Source organism: Microtus pennsylvanicus, chromosome 3 (genome assembly GCF_037038515.1).
Source record: "Microtus pennsylvanicus isolate mMicPen1 chromosome 3, mMicPen1.hap1, whole genome shotgun sequence".
NCBI lineage: Eukaryota > Metazoa > Chordata > Mammalia > Rodentia > Cricetidae > Microtus > Microtus pennsylvanicus.
In genome coordinates this window covers 55420340-55442570 of record NC_134581.1, presented here as the reverse complement: position 1 = coordinate 55442570, position 22231 = coordinate 55420340, and the positions used below count along the sequence as shown (strand labels likewise).

Below are 22231 nucleotides of genomic sequence, written 5' to 3'. Positions count from 1 at the left end.
TCTCAAGATGACAAGGAACCGCCAACCTAGACCGTTCCGAGTAGACTGCAGTTTATGAAGACCTATTTGCTTTGTGTCTGTTCCTACAAATAAGAAGGCAAGTTAGTCTGTTCTTCATTCTCTGGGACTCACAGCCCACAGGCGACGAGGCAGAAAGCTATGTGGGCACTTGGCTCTGATACAGTTTGATAAGGGCCGGGGTGGGAGCTGTAGGCAATGCTGTCTACTTTGGGAGAAGTGGAAGATGGGAAGTGTTTGCAGGGGAAGGTGCCAAATAGTTCTGGGCCGAGCAAAAGCATCCATGGTATAGCCTGGTGCCCTGGTCTACATACCCTTTTATGCCAGCACTCAAGAGATGGAGGCAAGCAGATGGATCTCTGAGTTTGAGGCCAGCTTCAAACATATAGGTCTACATAGAGAGACCATGTCTTTTAAGGGGGAGGTGTGTGGGAGGCTCAGGTTGCTAGGGAGATGGCTCAGTGCTTAAGAGCCCTTGTTCTTGCAGAGGACCTGAGTTGGGTTCCCTGTACCTTGTAACTAGCCTCAGTTTTAATTCCAGAGGCTCTGGTGCCCTCTTCTGGACTCTGAGGTCACCTATTCACACAAGCAAAATACGCAGACATATATAAAACTAATGAATCTTTTTTAAAAACAAAAAAGACTATTCAGAGAAGGAAAACTTATCTCATGTGAGTGCACGAGCTGTCTTTTGAGCATAGAGAGGTGCAAGCCCCTAATATAGAAGACCATGAATGTCAATCTAAGTAGAGTTCCCCGGAAAACAGCAATGGAGAGACACTACCCATGCTTTAAGAACGTCGTAGCTTTGGACATTTGGGAGGAGGGACAGAAGACTGAAAGGGAGAAGGTGGAGGTGGGTGTGCTATTACAGCAGGTGATGAGACCCTAAGCCAGGGCAGTAGAGAAGAGAAAGGAAGATAAGTCGGGATCAGCTAGCCATGGGAGGAGGGAGGTGGACCCGTGACTCCTTTGTTTATAACCTGTCCTCCTGGCACATGATGAGGCTATTCATAAAGTATACAGAAAGAAGAGACTCTCCACTTGAGTAGGTCGAGGAGTCCTATGACTTCTTGGGGAAACTTTTGAACCCCTCTGCAGATGGTTCCTAAGGGATTAGGAGATCTCCAGCCACTGTCCCGTAAGAGCCAAGGGGCCCCAGGGTCCTCTCGGGGTTACAGACCTCCTCCTCCTGAAGACAGATATGGCTGGCTCTAGAGAGTTATTGGGGTGGAGGGCCTACAGGTCTCCATCTGTTGGGTTTGGTGTTGAGGCACCAGAGATTCCAGGAAACAACAGCGTGCTTTGAGATGTAATACAGAAGTGCCGTTTGCAGAATGGGGAGGGGACATCGCCTAGTGTCCTAGAATCTTTTTAAGTTTTTAATTGTGGCCGGGCAGTGGTGGCGCACGCCTTTAATCCCAGCACTTGGGAGGCAGAGGCAGGCGGATCTCTGTGAGTTCGAGACCAGCCTGGTCTACAGAGTTAGTTCCAGGACAGGCTCCAAAACCACAGAGAAACCCTGTCTTGAAAAAACAAAACAAAAAAAAAGTTTTTAATTGTGTGTATGTGTGTTCATGAATGCAGAGGCTCATGGAGGTCAGATGCATCAGATCTTCCTTGAGCTATAGTTATGTGATTATCAGATAGGAAATGAGCTCAGGTCCTCTGCAAGAACAATATATGCTTCTATCCACTAAGCCAACTCTCTAGTCTTTAAGTAAACAATAAAAGACCCCCGAAGTCTCACGTAGCCTAGGCTGGTCCCAAACTCAAATATTCAAGAATGACCGTGAACTTCTGGTCTTTCTGATTTTCCACTTGAGTGCTGAGAGTACCTGTCTGTGGTGCTAGGGCTAAACCCAGGACCTGGGCAGGACAGCCAAGCCCCGGTTTAGAATCCTAGATATTCTCTTTTTCTGTTTTAGGTCTGGATCTTGGGTATTACCTTTTATATCCTCCTCCACTTCCATTTTACAGACAAGTAAAAGCCAGGTTGGAATTGAAAGGCTTCCCAGCCTGGTCAGAGCCGAGCCTGATCCAGTTTGCCTCTATTACCTAACCCCACTCCACCAATCCCTACAAATCCTAATATATGGCTCTGGAAATTTGGGGGAAGTGTCTGTTTTTGTTGAGTTGTCCTGGTGGTCATGTGAAAGCAATTTACTTAATAGCTCCAGCCTGGGCCCCCTAACCAGACGCCCTTCCGGGAGGTGAGGGAGATCCGGTGTCCGGACCAGAACAACGGAAGTTAAGGATATGGTAGGACCCGGCAGGTTTACATAAGGAAGATTGGTGACCCTGACACTAACAGAGACACACAGTCTGCATAGGGAGGCTCTGCTGGACCTGGGCATTTTCAAATCCAAAGCAGGGATTCATTGCTAGGTCCACTCCCACCCCCTGACCGGCACCACAGGCTGCACTTGGTGCCTTGAAGGTTATATCTGGATAACACTTTTTAACTCCACAGCCTTAACTCCCCAGTCGCACTGAGGGAAAAGCAAACAAAACAAAAACTGAGGCACAGAGAAGGACTTTGACTTGGCCGTGATTGCCGAAGCAGTTATTGAAAAGCCCCTGGCATTTCACCATGCTTTGCCCTCTCAGCCTGAGGAAAAAAGACTCCTCCATTTGTATATCCTACTGGGGTATCCTGGGCCTCCCCACTCTGGAAAGAGCGGTACCTCAGATTTTCTGATGTGGGAAGAACTGGACTTGCGTAGGAAAGAGCCACCTGGGACAAGCACATCTTGGCTATTTATTTACCTGTGTTAATAGAATTTAGGGGCCATTAGTGTGGTGAGAACACCACCTTATCAGGGTGCTTTTCTGCATTAGTTACACTCTATAAAACCCCAAAACCCTGGGGCAGCTAGACTGAAGTGAAGCTGGCTGTGTGTGGGTAGCTCTAAAGTGGTCAGGAAAGACGGCTGCAGGGTCTAAGATGCAGGGCACCCTGTGCCTTCCTGTGGGCTTGCCACTCCTATTTGAGCAGCACGGAAATGTGTCCCTTCTTAGTGAGGGCAGCTGTGCTGCTGGGAAGGAGCTTGGAATTTGGAGTCAGCCCACCTTGAGTTGAAAATGAAAATGAAGAAATGCCTGCCTTAATCCCAGTGATTATCTGTGTGCCCTTGATTAAATTCTCAACTTCTCTGAGCCCCAGAAAAGCTGGAAAACCCTACCTAATGTGGTTATTATGCTAACATAAGAAATAGAGTCCTGTTTTTTTTTTTTTGGTGTGTGTATGTGTGTGTGTGTGCATGTATGTGTTTTGTTTGTTTGTTTGTTTGAAGACAGGGTTTCTCTGTGTAGCCCTGGCTGTCCTGGAACTCACTCTGTTGACCAGGCTGGCCTTGAACTCAGAGATCCACTTGCCTCTGCCTCCTGAGTGCTGGGATTAATGGCGTACCCCTGGCTCTCAGGGTCTGTTTTTAGGGCCACGTTTTAAAATCTTTGTTTCACTTGTGTGGGTGTTTTGCCTATGTGTCTGCCTGTGTACCAGGTGTGTATCTGGTACTCTCAGAGGCCAGAAGAGGGACATTGGATCCCCTGCAGCTATAGGCTATTGTGGGCGACAATATGGATGCTGGACATCAAACCTGGCTTCTTGGAAGAGTAGCCGGTGCTCTTACCGGTAAGCCATCTCTCCGGCCTTCACAGCCATGTTTCTGTGACAGCATATAGGAGCCTGCTGATTTCACTAGGTTCTTTTCAGAGTGTGGTGGCGGTGTCTAAGAACAGTGCTCAGGGGTGGGGTAGTTTTGTTCCTGGGATGCCAGCGAGTCTGATGTTGGCACTTCCTTTCAGTGTGTGTGTGTGTGTGTGTGTGTGTGTGTGTGTGTGGAGTAAATGTTCACGGAGGGCTCAGCAGGTCTACTGTGTGACTGGGACAGGTGACTGGACTTCCTGAACCAAACCCAGGACATGGGTTCACCTGACATGTGGCATGAGAACAGGACAAAATACTTGAAATTGGGTATGCTTTTGAAACCCCAGCTGTGGCAGAAGGACCACACGGAGCAGGAGTTGGGGCAGGGGTGGGGCTCCCTTACATTTCCTCCTTCACCTTCCCCGCCCCAGTGCTCCAGAGGCCACCACCACGTGTCACATCCCCCTCCCCCATTAGGCACACATACTTAATAGGCAAGCACACCCTCTCCAGGCGCACTTCACACCCTCCATGGGAGGCTGGAAGTGGAGGAGAAGGTGTCTAGGGAAGAGCTGGAGCTTCCAAACGTCCTGGCTAAGTAATTAAAAGTAGGGCTTTGAGGTTTTATTCCCCTTGGCCCCAGCCTCTGGGATCCCCTGCCATCCTGCCTTTGACCTATTGTGGTATCAAAGTTTGGAGGTTCCCCCAGTCTTCCAGCGGCCAGTAGCTGGACGCACAGACGTTCCTAAGGAGAATGCAGCCCCTCCATACACCATCCCACACCACTGCTCCCCCTTCCAGGCCCCCATCTGTCAGAGGCGGCTGCAGAAGGGTGAGCTGTGGATTTATGGCTGGGGACTTGAAAGACAAAGTTGCCTTTTGTGTTGGAATTGGAGCCAGGGTAGGGGAGATTGGTGGATTGGTGGTGGAGCCAGAGGGTGGGAGAGAGAGCCTGGGGTTCAGGGGCCCAAGAAAGGGTCAGGAGCTCGGGGAGGCCAATGAAGGGATGCTGGCCGATGAAGGGATGCCGGCCAATGAAGGGATGCTGGCCAATGAAGGGATGCTGGCTGATGAAGGGATGCTGGCCGATGAAGGGATGCTGGCCGATGAAGGAATGCCGAGGTTTCTCAGCAGGGTCACCTGGCCAAAGTGGGCCAGCAAAGCCCAGCAGGCTTCTGAGCCAACCACAGTCTTAGGAAGCTGTCTGTAGGTCCATCTACCCTCCTCTGCTAATTCCAACATCCACATGGCCCTTCCCACTTCCGAGTGAACTTTTGGATTCAGAGCCCCATCTCCACCCACAGCAAAGTCCCCAGGACTACTGAGTCATGCGCTAACCATCTTGATGACCATAGCTGGTCAGGGCATATTGCTCCTTAACAGAGCTAAAGTCAAGGGGGGGTCTGGATAATGGGGAAATGTGAACAGTGTTAGGGGTGAGCCTGGGTCCGATAACTGTGTTTAAAGGCCAGTGCTTCCCACCCCTGGGGTAAGGGCAGCAGGAGCAATACCCCCGCTGCCCCAGGACCCAGGGTTTCTCACCATCTGCCCTCCTTTCCCTAGTCTTTTTGGAAGGGGGCATTTACAGAGGTATCCTGGTATAAAGAACGTATGAGGGACACAGCTCCTTGCCCTTCAGCGTTCAGATTCCACTAGGCTTCACTGCTGGTTCTGCTGAAAGGTCTGGACTGAGGTCTGGACTGAGGCCAGAGTCGCCCTCGGTGCCTAGTTCAGCAGGTGTTTTAACTACGCCTCAGAGAGCCACATCCAACGCTGGGAATGAGCCTGGCCAATAAAGGCATGACTTTATGGGCTTCATAAACATTTTACTAGAGAAATCAAGGCCTCGATTACCCAGCGGCCTCTTCCAACTGACAGCTTGCCTCCGTGAAACCTCCCAGCAGAAGTCAGATAGAAGAGACCACACTCTGGTTAATGCCCTGTTGTCTCCCACCCAAGAACCCCCTCCCCATTCTCCATCCTCTTGCAAATTCTCTGCAGTCCCATCTCCAGGGGACTGCACCTGCCCTGTCCTCCAGGGAAAGAGTCTCTACCCTGGGTGGAGTCATTCGCCTCTGGTCTTGCTCTTCCATTACCTGGGGGCTCTCTCTTAGTTCCGTTCAGTTCTCCTGATCCCCTCCAGCAGCAGGGAGCAGCAGGGAGCAGCAGGGAGCAGCAGGGAGCAGCAGGGAGCAGCAGGGAGCAGCAGGGAGCAGCAGGGAGCAGCAGGCCTAGTGAAGGGAGCACACCTGTTTTACAAATAATAATAATAATAATAATAATAATAATAATAATAATAATAATAATAATGGAAGTTCTGAGGACCAGGTGGAATGGCACAAAACTCTTCTCCCAGCACTTGGAAGGCAGAGGCAGGTGGATCTCTGAGTTTGAGGCCATTACTTCCCACCCCTGGGAAGTGAGTTCGAAGTCATTCAGAGCTACATAGTGAGATCCTGTCCCAAAATAAACAAAAAAAACCCCAGAAAGTCAACAAAAATAAAAGTTCTGGGAGGTCATCTCACTTGCCCAAACTCTCAGAGTTCATAACAGTGGACTGAAGTTGGACTGAACTGTAGTGTTGAACTTTGAACTCAGTTCTGGGTGATTCTAGAGTCTTCTGTGATGTCTGTACCACTATCCTAAAACATTCTTAGCAAATATTTGCTGACTTGGGAGAGTACAGAATCTTGCCATGTGAAGCATCGTGGCTTACAGGTCAGCCTACAAATGTGGCTCTGGTCCTGTTTCTGTGTTCATATGGCCGAGAGGGGGCAACTGTGAGACGCAGGGGCAGGACAGGAGTGAAGACAGAGAGTCCTTTTTGATGGCGCAGCAGTGAGACAGGGAAACAGAAGCAGTTAGGGCTCTGAAGCCTTGAGATGAGCACTAGCGATAGAACTTTGTGATGGCTGCCCACTAGCCAGCGGCCAACCTGTGGCTGTGTGTGATGGCTGCCCGCTAGCCAGCGGCCAACCTGTGGCTGTGTGTGATGGCTGCCCGCTAGCCAGTGGCCAACCTGTGGCTGTGTGTGATGGCTGCCCGCTAGCCAGTGGCCAACCTGTGGCTGTGTGTGATGGCTGCCTGCTAGCCAGCGGCCAACCTGTGGCTGTGTGTGATGGCTGCCTGCTAGCCAGCGGCCAATCTGTGGCTGTGTGTGATGGCTGCCCGCTAGCCAGTGGCCAACCTGTGGCTGTGTGTGAAGGCTGCCCGCTAGCCAGCGGCCAACCTGTGGCTGTGTGTGATGGCTGCCCACTAGCCAGCGGCCAACCTGTGGCTGTGGAACATTTGAAAAGTTGCAGTAAGTCAAGGAACAGAATTTACATTTTGTTTGTTTGTTTGTTTTTTGAGACAGGGTTTATCTATGTAGCCCTGACCATCCTGGAACTCACTTTGTAGACCAGGCTGCCCTTGAACTCATATATATCATATATATATATATATATGCAAATAGTGTGTGCACTATTTTATGTAAGGAACATGAGCATGGATGTGTGCTATCTGCAGAGGGCTCTGGAACTGACGCTTCATGGCTTCCCAGACATGACTTACTGAAGAATGCAGTTCTAGGGGCAAGTTTGAAGCAATGGGTAGCAGTGTCTAGGGTGCAGGCGTGTGCTTGGTGTAAGCAAAATGTTATTAGTGTTCATGTTGCCTGAGGAGGAGCTGGGTTTCCAGATGTTGTGTGCCCTAATCCTTGACAGTGGTAGATGGGTAGGGAGATGGTGTGTGTGCATGTTTGTGTGCACGCGTGTATACGTATGTGTATGTGTGTGTGTGTGTGTTTAGACTTCAGGATCTTAGGATTAGTCTTCATAGTGATCCCCTCTTGAACGAGTGCATGAGAACGTGGCAGTGAGCTCTCAGAAACCTCCACCCCCATCTGCGAACTCTGGCAAAGTCGAAGTTTTCCAAATATGTCCCCAGCTCTTATTTTATCATCACACATCAGATAGTAATGTGGCTGCAGCCAAAGGTGGGAGACTTGAGCTTCATTCCCAGTGCTCTGCCTTAACCTTTCACTGCCCCCCATGTCCCTCTGGAGCCTGGCTAATCAAATCCAGGCCTGACCTCTGCAAAGGCCCTGGACCAGGTAATAAGTTCCCTTCTTGGAGCTGCTGTAGCTCTGGTTCTCTGGAGACCCTGTCCCTCTGGGTGATCTATAGGGGTGTCCAGGACCATTTCCTGTCATTTCTATTCCCCTCTTACCTCTGCCGTAACCTGCTGCATCCACGGTGAATGGGTCATAGGAGAGCCGGAAGACCCTTTCACAAGTGCACAGGGATAGGGTGCTTGCTATCTCCTTTTCCCTGTTGCTTCCTTTTGGCCCTCACACCTGGCAGGCTCCCACCTACTTCCTTACCTCTTCTGTCACCCAGCGAAGGGAAGAACCCAGAACTGTCCTCAGAGGACCGAGAAGTGCAGAAGTGGACGCATCAACTGCCAGGGCCATAGCACTGGGTAATGGGTAGCAGCTAACGCAGGCCACAGTCATCAACCACACTGTGGCCTCTGTGATGACCTTATTTTCATTTTTGATTCAGAATCCCACGGTGTAGCTCAAGCTGTTCTTGAATTCATGATCACCCTGCCTCAGCCTCCTGAATACCTGGACTACAGATGTACGCTACCACACCTGGCTAAGAACAGGTTTCTGTGGGGGGTGTGGTAGCTCATACCAACACCTGGGAGACCTCAGAAGGAAGATTACATTGAGTCTGAGGTCAGCCTGGGCTACATAGCAAAACTTTGTTTTGTTTTTTTTTTTTTTTAAAAAAAGAACAGGACAGAACAAACAAACAACACAAACACACACACACGACTTATGAACCAAATATGCTCTACCCTTTTTTTTTTTTTTTGGATCTTTCGAAACAGGGTTTCTCCGTAGCTTTCGAACTCACAGAGTTCCCCATGCCTCTGCCTCCCTCAAGTGCTGGGTTCTGGGATTAAAGGCGTGCGCCACCACCACCACCGCCTGGCTCTCTACCCTGACACTAGAGGAGCGCAAAAGCCTGGTTTTTTTTTTTTTTTTTTTTTTTTGGTTTTTCGAAACAGGGTTTCTCTGTGGCTTTGGAGCCTGTCCTGGAACTAGCTCTGTAGACCAGGCTGGTCTCGAACTCACAGAGATCCGCCTGCTTCTGCCTCCCGAGTGCTGGGATTAAAGACGTGTGCCACCATTGCCCGGCCCAAAAGCCTGTTTGTATGTAACAAGTCTTTCTCTGTCCCTCCAGCCAGCTTCCAAATAATGACATGGAGACTTTTTATTAATTATGAAAACGCAGCCTATAGCTTAGGCTTGTTCCTATCTAGCTATTGTAACTTAATTAACCCATTTGATTAATCTACTTTCTGTCATGTGGCATTATCTCTCTTCCATCTTGCCTTTCCTATTTCTTTCCCTGTCTCCTGTCATCCCTTGCAGGTCTAGATTCATCTCCTACTTCCTCTCTCTCTGCCCTGAAGTCCCGCCTACACCTCCTGCCTGGCTATTGGCCATTCAGCTCTTTATTAAAACAATTACAGCAATGTATCTTCACACCGTGTACAAACATCCCACAACAAACAAACAACACACAAGACCTAAGAACCAAATATGTTCTGCCCCGATACAAGAGGAACCCAAAGCCTGTTTGAGAGCCATGAGCGTTCTCCAGCTAAGCTGGGTAAGCTCTCTGACTTGGAGACTGTGGTAGAGGTTAGCGCAGAATCTGAGGGTCCTGAGGGCACCTACCCCTCCATGTATGCTGCGTAAACTAGGTCACTCAGCAAGCCCCAGGCTGACCAAAGAGTAAGTGAAGGCCAGGAAGAGGAGAGGGAAGCAGGAGGCTTGGTGAGAAGAACGCATCTGATAGCCCGCTGGACTCCCCGGGTGAAGCTGAAGCTGACCAGGCTGGAGAGATTGTCCAGTTGAGAACACTGGATGCTCTTCCAGAGGACCCAGGTTCACTTCCCAGCACCCACATGGCAGCTCACAACCATCTGTAACTCCAGTTCCAGGGGATCTGACACCCTCTTCCAGTCTATTTGAGGAATAGGCAAAATACCCATACACATAAAATAAGAATAAATAAATATTATGTATTTTGTTTGTTTTCTCGAGACAGGCTCTCACTTTGTAGCCCATGGCTGTCCTGGAACTCCCTCTGTAGACCAGACTGGCCTCAAAGTCACAGCGATCCAGTTGCCTCTGCCCCCGAGTGCTGGGATTAAAGGCGTGCAACCACCACCACCCAGCCAAAATGATATCTTTAAGAAGAAGAGGAAGAGGAAGAAAGGAAGAGGAGCCTGGTTTAATGTACAGTCTGCTGCAGGGGTTCCTGACCTTGGAGAGAGAGAAAAATTGGCTAGGGTAGTAAGGACACCCCTGCAGAAGGCCTGGCCTTCAGTACCCCTTTTACAAGACAAAAGGATTCACTTCAAAATGGGTTTTCAAGCATTTTTGTACAAGCAAAGCAAAAGTGTTCCAGTAAGACAACACGCAGGGTCCACCAGGTCCCCTCCAATGAAGGCAGTGAGGGCTAGGAGGGCCCCAGGGAACCTCTAGGGGTCCAGTGACTCTACTGGGGTGCCACCCAGTTCCAGCACTGGCATCCCTTCCCAGCATCATCATACTCAGCCTCGCTGTGCTGATAGTGTCCTTCTAAGGTTGAGCGTTTGAGGGAGGCCTGACCCATAAAGACCAGACTCTGCCATCCCAGCGCCCAGACCTGAAAAGTAGGAGCTTCTTCTGTCTCTCCTCAGACCAGTTCTAGGGCCTCCAGGGAGTCCAGCCTGGGGCCTAAAGGCACAAAAGACTCAATTCAGTAATGAGGAAGCATCTGTAAGGATGGGGGCCTAGGGATACAGCTCCTCTCCAGCTAGAGAAGAGGACACCAGCTCCTGTTTAGGCAGGGTCTGGATGAGAGAGCAAGATAGCAACTCTGGAGCCTGGGTACTCGTTCCCCCACCCCCAAGGTCTATCTCCAGCCCTGGAGGTTGGGCTAGACAGGACCCCAGAGACTTTTCAACCTCCACTCCCGAGCCTCTGGGTTGACCTACAGGCCTTTGGCCAAGGACACCCTTTGGCCTGAGTCAGGGCAGGCTGACCTCTGGATGCTCCCTGGGGATCCTCTCATCCAGCCTGATGGGGGCCCCAGCTGGACCACTTGTCCTTCCCTCTCAAAGCCAGGCTCCAAAGTCCTGTCCACAAGAGCTTTACCCACAGGGAGACACTCGTGATTGATCACCAACACAACACCAGAAACACATACCGGCCACAGTAGCTGGCAGATCAAACCCCTACTGTTGTCCAGACAGGGACAGTTAGGCCAGATACAAGAGACAGAGCCAGGCTTCCCAGCAAACACTCAGCCTGGAACACATGTACAAGAAGCTGTGCACACCCATCCACCACACTCCCAGGAGGCCATCAGAGAGGAGGAGGCTGGGCAGGGGATTTTTATGCATGTTTATATTTAATGAACCACATGCAAATGAGATGGAGAATGGCCACAAAGGAGCCAGCCCCTAGAGACTCTCGAGGAAGGCACAAAGGCTTGTCCTCGTCCTTGCAAGCTGCTGAGCGGCCATGGAGTCCAGAGCAGGACTGTGGATTGAGGGAGCCTGAGAGAGGACGTTGGAGCCATGAGGAGGGCTGTCCAGGCATGCCAGGGAGCCTGGAGCAGGGACAGCCAGCAACAAGCTCCAGGGTCCCTGCTTGCTGAGGGGGGGGCTCCTTCTGGGAGGGAGGGAGCCACTGCCCCAATTGATGGAGTGCCAGAGGGGAGGGGCCGCAGCTTGGACAGATGGTGTACCGCCTTCCTGCACTTGAAGCAAAGTGGATTTTAATGAAATCTCAGTCCGGGTGCTGAAGCTGGGAGCTTGTATGGGAGGGGCCTTTCCCCAGGTTTGCAGTGTGGGGCCTGAGCCAGGGTGGGAGCAGGGTGGGGGGAACACTTAACCAGCTGGGGGTACAAGGGGGCACCATGGCCCCCTCTGTAGATCAGAGTTTAAGTGTGAGTCTGATCCCCAAAAGGTGGGGAGGGGGTCCTTGAATATTTATGACACATTGAAATGTAGATTGGTAGGTTTGACAGTCTTCTGAGAGGCCTGTCACCTTGCATGGATACACTACCCTCTTGGGGCGCTTGTGGAAACTACAGAGCTTCATGTGTGTGTTGGGGGGGGGGAGGACAAGGAAGGAAAGGATAGAAAGCCACTGGGCCCTAGTAGGGAAGAGGCTGGTCAAGCTACTATTGACAATGTCCCTACAAGGTGACAGTGGTGAACCGGTTCACTCTCTGGGCCTTAGTTTGCAGTTCTGTAGAATGTGGCACATACTGCTCAGGTACCAGCAGATAAAAAAAAAACAGTAGCCAGTCTGGGAGAAGTGCCTATCTCTAGGTGACTTTCACGAATGAGGTCCAGGAGACCCTTTCCTCCCTGGGAAGCCTCCACAGCCCACACATACCTCCTTAGAGTCTTATCGCTCTGTTCTGGTTTTGGTTTTTTTTTTTTTGAAACAGGGTTTCTCTGTGTAGCAGGTTGTTCTGGAACTCGCTCTGTAGATCAGGTTGGCCTCAAACTCACAGAGATCCGCCTGCCTCTGCCTCCCGAGTGTTGGGATTAAAGGCGTGCACCACTGCCCAGCAAGCTTCATCATTCTGGAGTTGGCCTCCCAGGAATGTTCACCCTACAAGCCAAGGGAGGTCATAAATCCAGTCTAGCACAATGTTGTAAATGTCTTTAAAACATTATGAATTTTTTATTTCTGCCTTTTTTGTTAACTAGATTGCATGGTTCTCAGTTGTGAACTTTGCATACAACAATGTCTTGTCTCAGTGTCTCCTCTCTAGGTCTCTTAAACATTATGTCATCTCTGGGATCAGAGTGTGCCTACCCATGGTAGAGAGGGCTGAGGGGAGGGCTGGTATGTCTCTTAAGCTACTGTCCTGCCTCAAACAGACTGCACCTCAGCGGGTGACCCCTCATCACTTCCTCTGCACCTGCCCCCCTCTTCTGTTTCCCCAGCCATGTCAGACTTCCACGTGCACCCCCAGGCCACCATGGGTGAGGAGGGTGGTGTAGCCCGCTTCCAGTGCCAAATCCATGGGCTTCCCAAGCCCCTGATCACGTGGGAGAAGAACAGAGTCCCCATTGACACGGACGATGAGAGGTGAGCCTCTGGTGGGGAGGACAGAGAGGCTGACGGAGGTACTGAATCTGGATGAAAACTTGGCAGTCTCGTGTGTGCTACAGTGCCTACAACCTGGAGCAGTGCTCTTTATGCAAGCTGCAGTCAAAATTGGGGGTCCACATGGCTTACTGGACCCTGATCCTAGGCTCAAGAAGGTGTGTGTGAGGGTCGTGTGTGATTGTTATCAAGATTAGGATGGTGTATCCACCCGTGAGGGTCCCAGTGAGTGTCTGATCACAGCAGTATGACTGGGTTAGTGCCCACATTTCGGTTTATGTTGCCATGGCTTGAGGTCATGCCGGTTGTCAACTGTGCCCTCCCCCAACAGGTACACATTACTGCCCAAGGGGGTCTTGCAGATAACAGGACTTCGGGCTGAAGACAGCGGTGTCTTCCACTGTGTGGCCTCAAACATTGCCAGTGTGCGGGTCAGCCACGGGGCCAGGCTTACTGTATCAGGTGAGCTCCTTCGGCCCAGTTCTGTCACCCAAGTTGGTCTACTCCCAGACACACCCAGTTGGCAGCCGAGGCTGGTCTCTAGCCCTCTCCTTTTCCCAGTGATCCCTGGGTTCTTCCAATGCTGGAGGCCTAGCTTGGGGGTAAGGATGGTTGTCAGGACCCTGAAGTTCCCCAACATCTCCTTGTCTTCAGAACTTGTTGGGGGCTGGTGTGTGTGTCTCCAGGGTCATAAGTGGGAGTGAGGAAGTGGAAAAGCTTCCCACTGAATTAAGGAAATGTGGTCTTCTCCCCTCAGGCTCAGGCTCCGGGGTCTACAAGGAGCCCACCATCCTGGTGGGGCCTGAGAACCTCACCCTGACAGTGCACCAGACTGCGGTGCTGGAGTGTGTCGCCACGGGCAACCCGCGCCCCATTGTGTCCTGGAGCCGCCTGGGTGAGCCTCATCCATAGCCCAGCTCTCTGGCCAGCCTACCCCCTGGGAGGGCTGGTGTCATGGTCTCATCACCCAGCTCTGGAGGACTTTAAATTGTGTTTGTTCTCCGCAAGGGTCAGTCTCCTCCCCCGTGGCCTGGGGAGGGGCTGAGCTTCTCTGGAGGTCAGCCTGCTGCTCCTGCATTCTCTCTCTCCCTGCGGAGCTGGCTTAGTTCCCTGGGTTACGGAGTAGAGACAGTTCTCCCTCAGTGTCTCTCCAGCCCCAGAGCTCTGCAGCCCTGAGCACCCAGTCCCTCCCACCCCACCCTCCATGCCCTGGCCACACCCCCAGTTTTGCAATCCTAAGCCTTAGCAAGCATCCCACTCCCAGGCTTGCCTGCTCCCAGCCAGAGCTCGCAGGCAACAGAAGAAAGCAGTGAAAGGGTGCAGATGGGCCACTAGTCTAAGCCGAAAGGTCACTGGGGGAAGGAGCCTCCAGAGGGGTGGGGTGGGGCCGCATGCACGAGGAGACTATGCCACACTAGCAGCTGAGTGATGGGGGAAGGAGGGGCCCTGTGGGATAATGGAGTAGATTTCACCACTTCAGGGCCTGAATGGGGAGCTGTCTCCTTGTGTTCTGGCTGTGCTAATCTGATCCCTGGGGTGGGGGGAGGGCTTGGGTCCCAGGGAGAAAATGGAAAGAGTAGGCTACCATCAGGAGCCACTAGGCACTCCAGGAGCCATCTGCTCCGTCATTTCCCAGAGTACGGCCTAGCAGGAGAGAAAGAATGGCTCAGGGGCCTAACAAGTGTGGGAAACAAAGTTAACCAAGGCTCTTTACTAAGGGACTTCTCAGAGCCTTTATGTTCAGGGCCCTGTCTGTGCCTTGGCAGCCTGGACCAGAATGGATATTCAGCCATGGAGTTTACAACTGCCGATCAAATCCAAGTCCTCTATGGACTCAAGGAGAAGGGACTAGAAGCGCGTAGGTGCTGAAGCGGGAGGATGTCACCCTAGGCTGTGCGGTGGGAGGCTGGGTAAAAACCAAGCAAACAATAACAGCAAAAGCAGCCAGCAATCGTGCTAGAATCAGGACGCTGGCCCCTGCTGCTGGACTCAAGTGCCATGCATTTCTCTGCCACTTCCCAACTTCTGTGGAGGTGCCAAAGCTGTAGGTGGGGGCTTTCCGGAAGACTAGTAAAGGGGTAAGGCTTCTGTAATGTTCTCATCTCTCCCATCTCCACACCCCCGTCGCCGCTCATTCCTCTCCACTTCCATTGCAGATGGTCGCCCCATTGGGGTGGAGGGCATCCAGGTGCTGGGTACGGGAAACCTCATCATCTCAGATGTGACCGTCCAGCACTCAGGTGTCTATGTCTGTGCGGCCAACAGGCCTGGCACTCGGGTGAGGAGGACAGCCCAGGGCCGGCTGGTGGTTCAAGGTACAGAGCAGCCAAACCCCTGCTTCCCATGACCCCTCAGCACCTCTGGTCTGTGCCAGAGATCAGTACTTTCTATTACTGCAGATGCTTAGCCTTGCCCGAGCCCTGCCCCTAACCCTTATACGTCTTCCCAAGAACACAAGTCATAGCGCCAGAGGGGCGTGGCATTCTCTGACTTACAACCTATGTGCCCTGCACATGTTGGTGCCACCCCTTCACCCTGGGAAGCTCTGCCACTTTCTGATATCAGCAGGTCATTCCCCTGGCTCACACATGTCCCTTCCCGCGAAGCCGTTTCATTCACACATGTGGCTCTTCCACGCTCACACTTGCCTGCTGTGCGCCCTAGTGTGCCTGCCGTCTCCTTCTCTCGGGATGTGGGGCCCCCGCAGGCAGCCTCCATTTCCAGGGCTTCTCCCTGGCTGTCTCTCCTCCGTGGCATGGGAATAGAGATGGGAAGTGGGGAATCAGGAACTTAAATGCCGTTTGTTTAGCTTGCTGTGTGCTGTTAATCTGTCCGCGTGAAAGTGATGGAGTATTCCATTCCTGGGTGTTAATGGAGGCTTGAGGCTGGGGATTGGAGGGAAGTGGGATTGGGTGGTGAAGGGGGGCTCATCCATCTCCTGTCATTACAGCCTTGGAGGTGCAGCCAGCCTATTAGCACATTTATTTACTTAACAATTTCCTGAGCAGGGAGCTCAGCTTGATTGCTTTCGGATACAGATGTCAGGGTTTTTTTTTTTTAAAAAAATAGTCCTTAAGATGGAATCCTATTCCTAGATGCTGGGGTGAAGGAAGAAGAAAGGGAGCCATTCCTGGCCTCTTCTCTGACCCATTAACCCTTCCTCCTCACCCCTCCATTCATGGCTGTCCCTGTGCCCCTCTACACGACCCCTATGACCCCATGCTTCTCTGTGTCCACTCAGCCCCAGCAGAGTTTGTCCAGCATCCCCAGTCCATCTCCAGGCCGGCTGGAACCACGGCCATGTTCACCTGCCAAGCTCAAGGTGAACCACCCCCTCATGTCACATGGTTGAAGAATGGTCAAGTGCTGGGGCCGGGAGGCCACGTCAGGCTCAAGAACAACAACAGGTGTGTGTGTGTGTGTGTGTGTGTGTGTGTGTGTGTGTGTGCATGTGCTGTGTTGTGGTACTATACTGGGAAGAAACGGTGTCTGAAGTCAGTGGTCCAAATATAAGCGTGTACCTCTCTCTAGCCAGGGGAGATGGGATGCGATCCTAGGGATTCTGGGACGTGGGACTTACGTCTTGGGCCTGCCACCCTTGTGCCGATAAGTCTTGCTCAGACAAGCAGGGCCTCGGTCTCTCCATCTCTCAGGGGGCAATGTGGCCGACCTCTGAGGCTCTCCCTCTCCCTGCAGCACACTGAGCATCTCTGGAGTTGGTCCTGAAGATGAGGCCATCTACCAGTGTGTGGCTGAGAACATTGCTGGTTCATCCCAAGCCAGCGCCAGGCTGACCGTGCTGTGGGCTGAGGGTTTGCCAGGCCCCCCACGCAACGTTCGTGCTGTCTCTGTGTCCTCCACCGAGGTTCAAGTATCTTGGAGTGAGCCTCTAGCCCACACCAAGGAGATCATCGGCTATGTCTTGCACATCAGGAAGGCTGCTGGTGCGTAGTGACATCAGGAGAGCTCTGTCACCCACCCTAACTGTAGCTAACCCTCTGAACCACACATATCCTGACCCAACACCTTCCTTTCCTTCCACACCGGCTCGCTGACCACCTATTTCACCAAAACTTCCAAGATGCCCTCCCATCTCTTAACACTCCCTGGGGCTCCCTTTTGCCTCCCAGACTCTCCCAAGCTGGAGTATCAGGAAGCCGTTAGCAAGAGCACCTTCCAGCACCTGGTCAGAGATCTTGAGCCCTCCACAGCCTACAGCTTCTATATCAAGGCCTACACACCAAGGGGGGCCAGTTTAGCCTCTGTCCCCACCCTGGCCAGCACCCTGGGGGAAGGTAAGGAGAATGGGATGCAGAACCCTAGATGCTCGGGCTATCGGAGCACCCGGTACTGGTCCTGAGGCTAAGCAGGGACAGCTCTGCAGGGAGGAAGGGGCAGCCTTTTAGAGTGAGGCCATGCCCAGTGCCTCAGGTTAAGAGAAGGCTGTCAGGTTCTTGGGTTCTAGGTCACGGGAAGAAAACTAGAGCTCCGACTGACTGCTCTCATCTTGGCCCTCTAGCCCCCCTCCCGCCCCAACTATCGGTGCGGTTGCTGGGCAGCTCCTCTCTGCAACTTCTGTGGAAGCCTTGGCCACGGCTGGTCCAACACAATGGGGGCTTCAAGCTGTTTTACCGCCCGGTCAGCGCAGCCTCCTTCACCGGCCCCATCTTGCTCCCTGGGACTGTCTCCTCTTACAACCTCAGCCAGCTTGGTGAGACATGCAGGGTGAGGGGCTGGGTACTCGGGGTGGTGTCCCTCCCCTTGCAGAACAAAGCTGCCTGGCAGGGAAGGGGAAGCTACTGAGTAGCCCTGCTTCCTGCAGACCCCAGCACTGTGTATGAGGTGAAACTCCTCGCCTACAACCAGCATGGAGACGGGAACGCCACCGTCCGCTTCGTGTCTTTGAAGGGAGCCTCTGAGAGGACAGGTGAGGGCTACAGATAGGCCATGGGCTGCAGCCTGACCTGAAGAGGGGAATGGGTGACAAAAGGGCTAGGTAGGAGGGAGGCCGTTGTTTGCAGCCCTCATGCACACGGCTTGGAAGCATAAAGCTTAACTGTGCAGCTTTGCGGCTGTATGTGTGACCTCGGGCGAGTTACTCAACTTCTTTCAAGCTTTATTTTATTTATTTATTCATTTATTTTATTTTATTTCCCATTATGAAACAGGGTTAATGGTTCCTACTTTGTAAAACATGGCAAGGATGAAACAGTCCATAAAAACAAAACAAAGTACAGCTGCTCCTGGCTGGGAACACAGCTCAGTTGATGAGTGCTTGCCTAGCAGCTCCAAAGCCCTGGGTTCCATCCCCAGTGCCATAGAAACCAGGCATAGCATCTGTAATCACAGCACTCAGGAGGTGGAAGCTGGAGGATGAGAAGTTCAAGGCCATCCTCAGCTACGTAGCAAGTTTGAGGTCAGCCTGGGCTACGTGAAACCCCGTCTCAAAATAAACAGCACAAGTCTTGGTATCTGACACAGAACCCGGTGCTTAGAACTTAGAGAAAGAGCTGAAAGATTGAGCTGGGGCCCCGAAGGAAAGGTTAAAGGGGTCAAGCAGAGGAAGAAAGCTGGGGAGTCTTGCTTCAGGCCAGCCCCAACCTGCCCTGCCCTCTAGCCTTGAGTCCCCCCTGTGACTGCCGGAAGGAAGATGTCACCACCCATACATCCACCACAGGCATTGTCATCGGCATCCACATCGGAGTCACCTGCATCGTCTTCTGTATCCTCTTCCTTCTGTTTGGCCAGAGGGGCAGGTGGGTCCTGAGTCTGGGGAGGAGCTGCCGCAGGGGACGGAGACAGAGCTGGCAGCTCAGCCTCTGTCCCCAGTGGTACCCCCCTAACACTTGCCTCATCTCTTAGGGTCCTCCTGTGTAAGGATGTGGAAAACCAGCTCTCCCCTCCTCAGGGTCCCCGGAGTCAGAGGGACCCTGGTATCCTGTCCCTGAATGGAATGAGCCGAGGAGAGGGGGGCCAGCTCGGCCGAGATGAGAAGCATATGGATGCCAAGGAGTTGGAGCAGTTGTTCCCCGCAGCTGGACCAGCTGGGCAGCCAGGCTCCAGGCCCACTGTGAGTACCTGTGCCCCACCCACCTCCCTCAGTCTCTGACTCCCCCATGCTGCCCCTTGCTTCGTCTCTTCCTGGGGCACCTAATTCCTGGTCAGGGCTGCTCCTTGGGTCCTGAGTCCGTCTGGGAAGCCTACGGATGGCCAGGCACACCCGCCCTGCAGCCTGCAGTCTGCACGCTTCTGCATTTGGCACGAACAGCTATGAATGTGGCCTAACTTAAAATCGAAAATTTACTTAAAGCCGGGCGGTGGTGGCGCACGCCTTTAATCCCAGCACTCGGGAGGCAGAGGCAGGCGGATCTCTGTGAGTTAGAAGCCAGCCTGGTCTTCAGAGTGAGTTCCAGGACAGCCAGGGTTATGCAGAGGAAACCTGTCTTGAAAAAACAAAAAACAAACAAACAAACAATCAAAAAAAAAAACCAGCAGGATGAACTGGGTATGGTGGTGTATGCCTGTCATCCCAGCAATACTCAGGAGGTGAAGACATGAGAATCAGAATTTCAGGATTAGCCTTGGCTACATAGAGAGCCAACCTAAAAAATTATGATTATAAGCTTGGTGGTCCACATCTTTAATCCCAAAACTCAGGAGGCAGGTGGATCTGTGAGTTCTAGACTATCCTGGTCTACAAGCGCTAGTTCTAGGCCATCCAGGACTACAGAGTGAGACTTGGTCTCAAAGAAAAAAGAGAAAGGATTTTGAGGGTTTTTTTTTTCTTTCCAAGACAGGGTTTCTTTGTGCAGCCCAGAACCAGACTCACAGAGATCTACCTACTTCTGCCTCCCGACTTCTGGGAATAAAGGCATGCGCCACCACTGCCCAGTCGGAAAGAAAGGATCTATATATATCTTTTTTATGTGACTTGGCTGAATGGTCTTCAGCATGATCATTTTGATGACAATGGACAATGTGCTGTAATATGAAAAGTTTAGACACAACCGCTGGCCCCACACCCTGGGGTGGGATGGGGACCGACCCTTGCCTCTAGCTCTGATACTGACATCCGTACCCAACCTTCCTTCCTCAGGATCCTGCAGCCCCTGCTCTGTGTGGGGAGACCCAGCTCTCCGTGGTGCAGCTTCAAGGCTTCAGCCTTCTGGCAGGAAGGACGGCAGAGGCCAAGTCCTCCTTTGCAGGGCCTGGACCTGCCTCAGAACCCCAGGATGCAGGCCTCCTCAGTGAAGGACAGGACGCCCAGCCTCCAGCAGTGCCGGCTTCCTTGTGAGCCAGCGTTTGATGTGTTCCGGAGGGGCAGTGCCCCATTCTCAGGTTGAAGGCAAGGTTTTCCCTGCTCCGTGGGACTTGAGTGGTTCTAGGAGCTCGCCAGGGCTTCTAGTTTAACTGAAGGGCAGGGTTCTCAAACCACAGGAGCCAGTGGGTCCTACAGGAAGGCATCTCCCCTGCTAGAGCTAATGTCCCTTCACCAATGCCTGCTGCCCACAAGAGTTCTAATGAAACAAAGTTTTCCTTTAAAAATCAAAATCTGAAAGTCAAAAAAGAGAAAGAAGAGAGAGAGGAAGTGAACTGTGCGGCCAACAATATGTCCCTGCTGCGGCCTGGCCCTGATGCCCTCGCCCTGTACCAATCTTGTTTTCTCAGGATGGACTCTCAGCACCTACCTCAGCCGGAATGAATGTCCTTGGGAGTAGCGGGGCAGTAGCCTCAGCCCCCTGCCCCACAGAGCCCGAATGCACTCCTACCTCAAGCCCCCTTTTGGGTACCCCTCCCACCCCATATTCTTGCCCTGAGAGTAAAAGAAAAAGAAGAAAAAATAAGAAAAAAAAAGAAAGAAAAAACAAAACAAAAAAACACTATCCCAACTCTAAGTGTGAAAGAAACTGTCTACCTCAAGCCTCAAGGCCCTCGGTGTGGGCCTGTGTTGTCACTGGGCCCTCCTAAGCCTCCCTCTCCCCCAGCCTTGCCTGCCTCTGCCCCAACAGAGGAGTCTGTGGCTAAGTAACCATGGGGTTTACAGAAATAGAGATGAAATTGGCCAGAGAGAAAATGTGAAACAAGCCAAATCAAGAGGAAAATTGTTCCTTGAAGTATAAATTGTTGTCCCAAACTGGTCACCTCCTGGCATACCAAACCTGTCCTCCATCCCCCGTGTCTGTCCACCCCTGCTCTGATCTTCTCAGACAACCCACTGGCCATTGGGATCCCTCTGATCCCTCCCTGCCTGGCACTGGGGAAGGTAGGACATAACCTGGAGGCTGTCCCCTGTCCTGCCCAGACACGGGGCCCAGTCCCTAGAATGTACTGCATTACTTGGAGTGGGTACACCCCAACAGAGGCACCCCAGCTTTCTGTATTACAGGACCCAGGTAACCTGACCTACGCAGTCAGCAGGGGTGGCCAGGAGTTATTTTTGTATGAGGTGTGTTTACGTTTTATTTCTCTTTTCTGTTGTGTTGTTCTTTGAGCTACTTAGGTTAAAAAGAAGAAAAAGAAAGAAAGAAAGAAATACCTATTTTTGGTTACACTCAGAAACATTTTTTTAAATAGCAGAAGGAAAACTTTTTTTAAAGAAAAAAAGGGGGGATAAATGTATTCCTTAAAAATGAGGTTAGAACATAAAGTCCCTGACCCCAGATTCTCTAGGGACTGCCCACCCTGAACTTTAGATATTAGCTGATAAAGGTAGAACTCGTGGTGTTTTATAGAAAACTAGAGTCTTGTCCAAGTGAACTTGGGAAGGGCAGTTTGTCCCTTCTCCCAGATGGTAGGTGGATTCCAGGGCTCCTCCCACTCCTTTGGTCAGAGGGGCTGTGGGGAGACGGGACTGGCCGCCTCCTTGGCCTGGCTTGGGTTTGTCACAGTCTGTCCATTTTTAACTGAATAAAGATACTGTTGCCAAAGTGACTGTTGAGGTTTTTGATACTGGGTCAGATTCTGGGCTAGAGAGGGCAGGGGGATGGGGGGTGTTTTAGGGAAAAGGCCCTCATAGTATCAGGGCCTGGGATATTGGCAATGATACCTTCAGAACTGTGTGAGGCACCCCCAAGTGGGCACTCTGTGGGCAGGTCACACGTCTACTCATGGCCTTGTGAAATAGCTGTACTAGTGATCATTCCCATTATTAGGGTCACAACTCAGGAAGGCGGGGAAGCTGGGGCTGGAGTTCAGTTGGCCGAGTGCTTGCCTAGCATAGGGCCTGGGTTACCTCCCCGCACTACATAAGCCAAGCATGGTAGTGTGTGACTGTAATCCCAGCACTGAGGAGGTGGAGGCAGGAAGATAAGTACAGGGTCCTCAGTTACACTGGTGCCCCTCCTCTCCCACCAACCACCCCATCTAGCGTCTCAAGGTAGAAGATG

At 52.0% G+C, this 22231-nt stretch overlaps 1 protein-coding gene across 2 annotated transcripts in view; it reads left to right on the top strand.

Annotated features, from left to right (window-relative positions):
* Window positions 1-21763, top strand: part of Igdcc3 (immunoglobulin superfamily DCC subclass member 3) — a 43702-nt gene extending 21939 nt beyond the window's left edge. The window contains exons 3-14 of one of the 2 annotated variants that reach the window (XM_075967760.1): window positions 12683-12827; window positions 13177-13307; window positions 13603-13740; window positions 15002-15160; window positions 16087-16252; window positions 16542-16789; window positions 16976-17140; window positions 17365-17556; window positions 17668-17772; window positions 18523-18601; window positions 18708-18915; window positions 19942-21763. In XM_075967760.1, coding sequence (XP_075823875.1) covers window positions 12683-12827; window positions 13177-13307; window positions 13603-13740; window positions 15002-15160; window positions 16087-16252; window positions 16542-16789; window positions 16976-17140; window positions 17365-17556; window positions 17668-17772; window positions 18523-18601; window positions 18708-18915; window positions 19942-20139 — 1934 coding nt within the window. In that variant the 3' untranslated portion in view covers window positions 20140-21763. Of the gene's footprint in view, window positions 1-12682; window positions 12828-13176; window positions 13308-13602; window positions 13741-15001; window positions 15161-16086; window positions 16253-16541; window positions 16790-16975; window positions 17141-17364; window positions 17557-17667; window positions 17773-18462; window positions 18602-18707; window positions 18916-19941 lie in introns of both variants that reach the window. The other variant, XM_075967759.1, reaches the window with a different exon arrangement.
* Window positions 21764-22231: the final 468 nt, after the last annotated feature.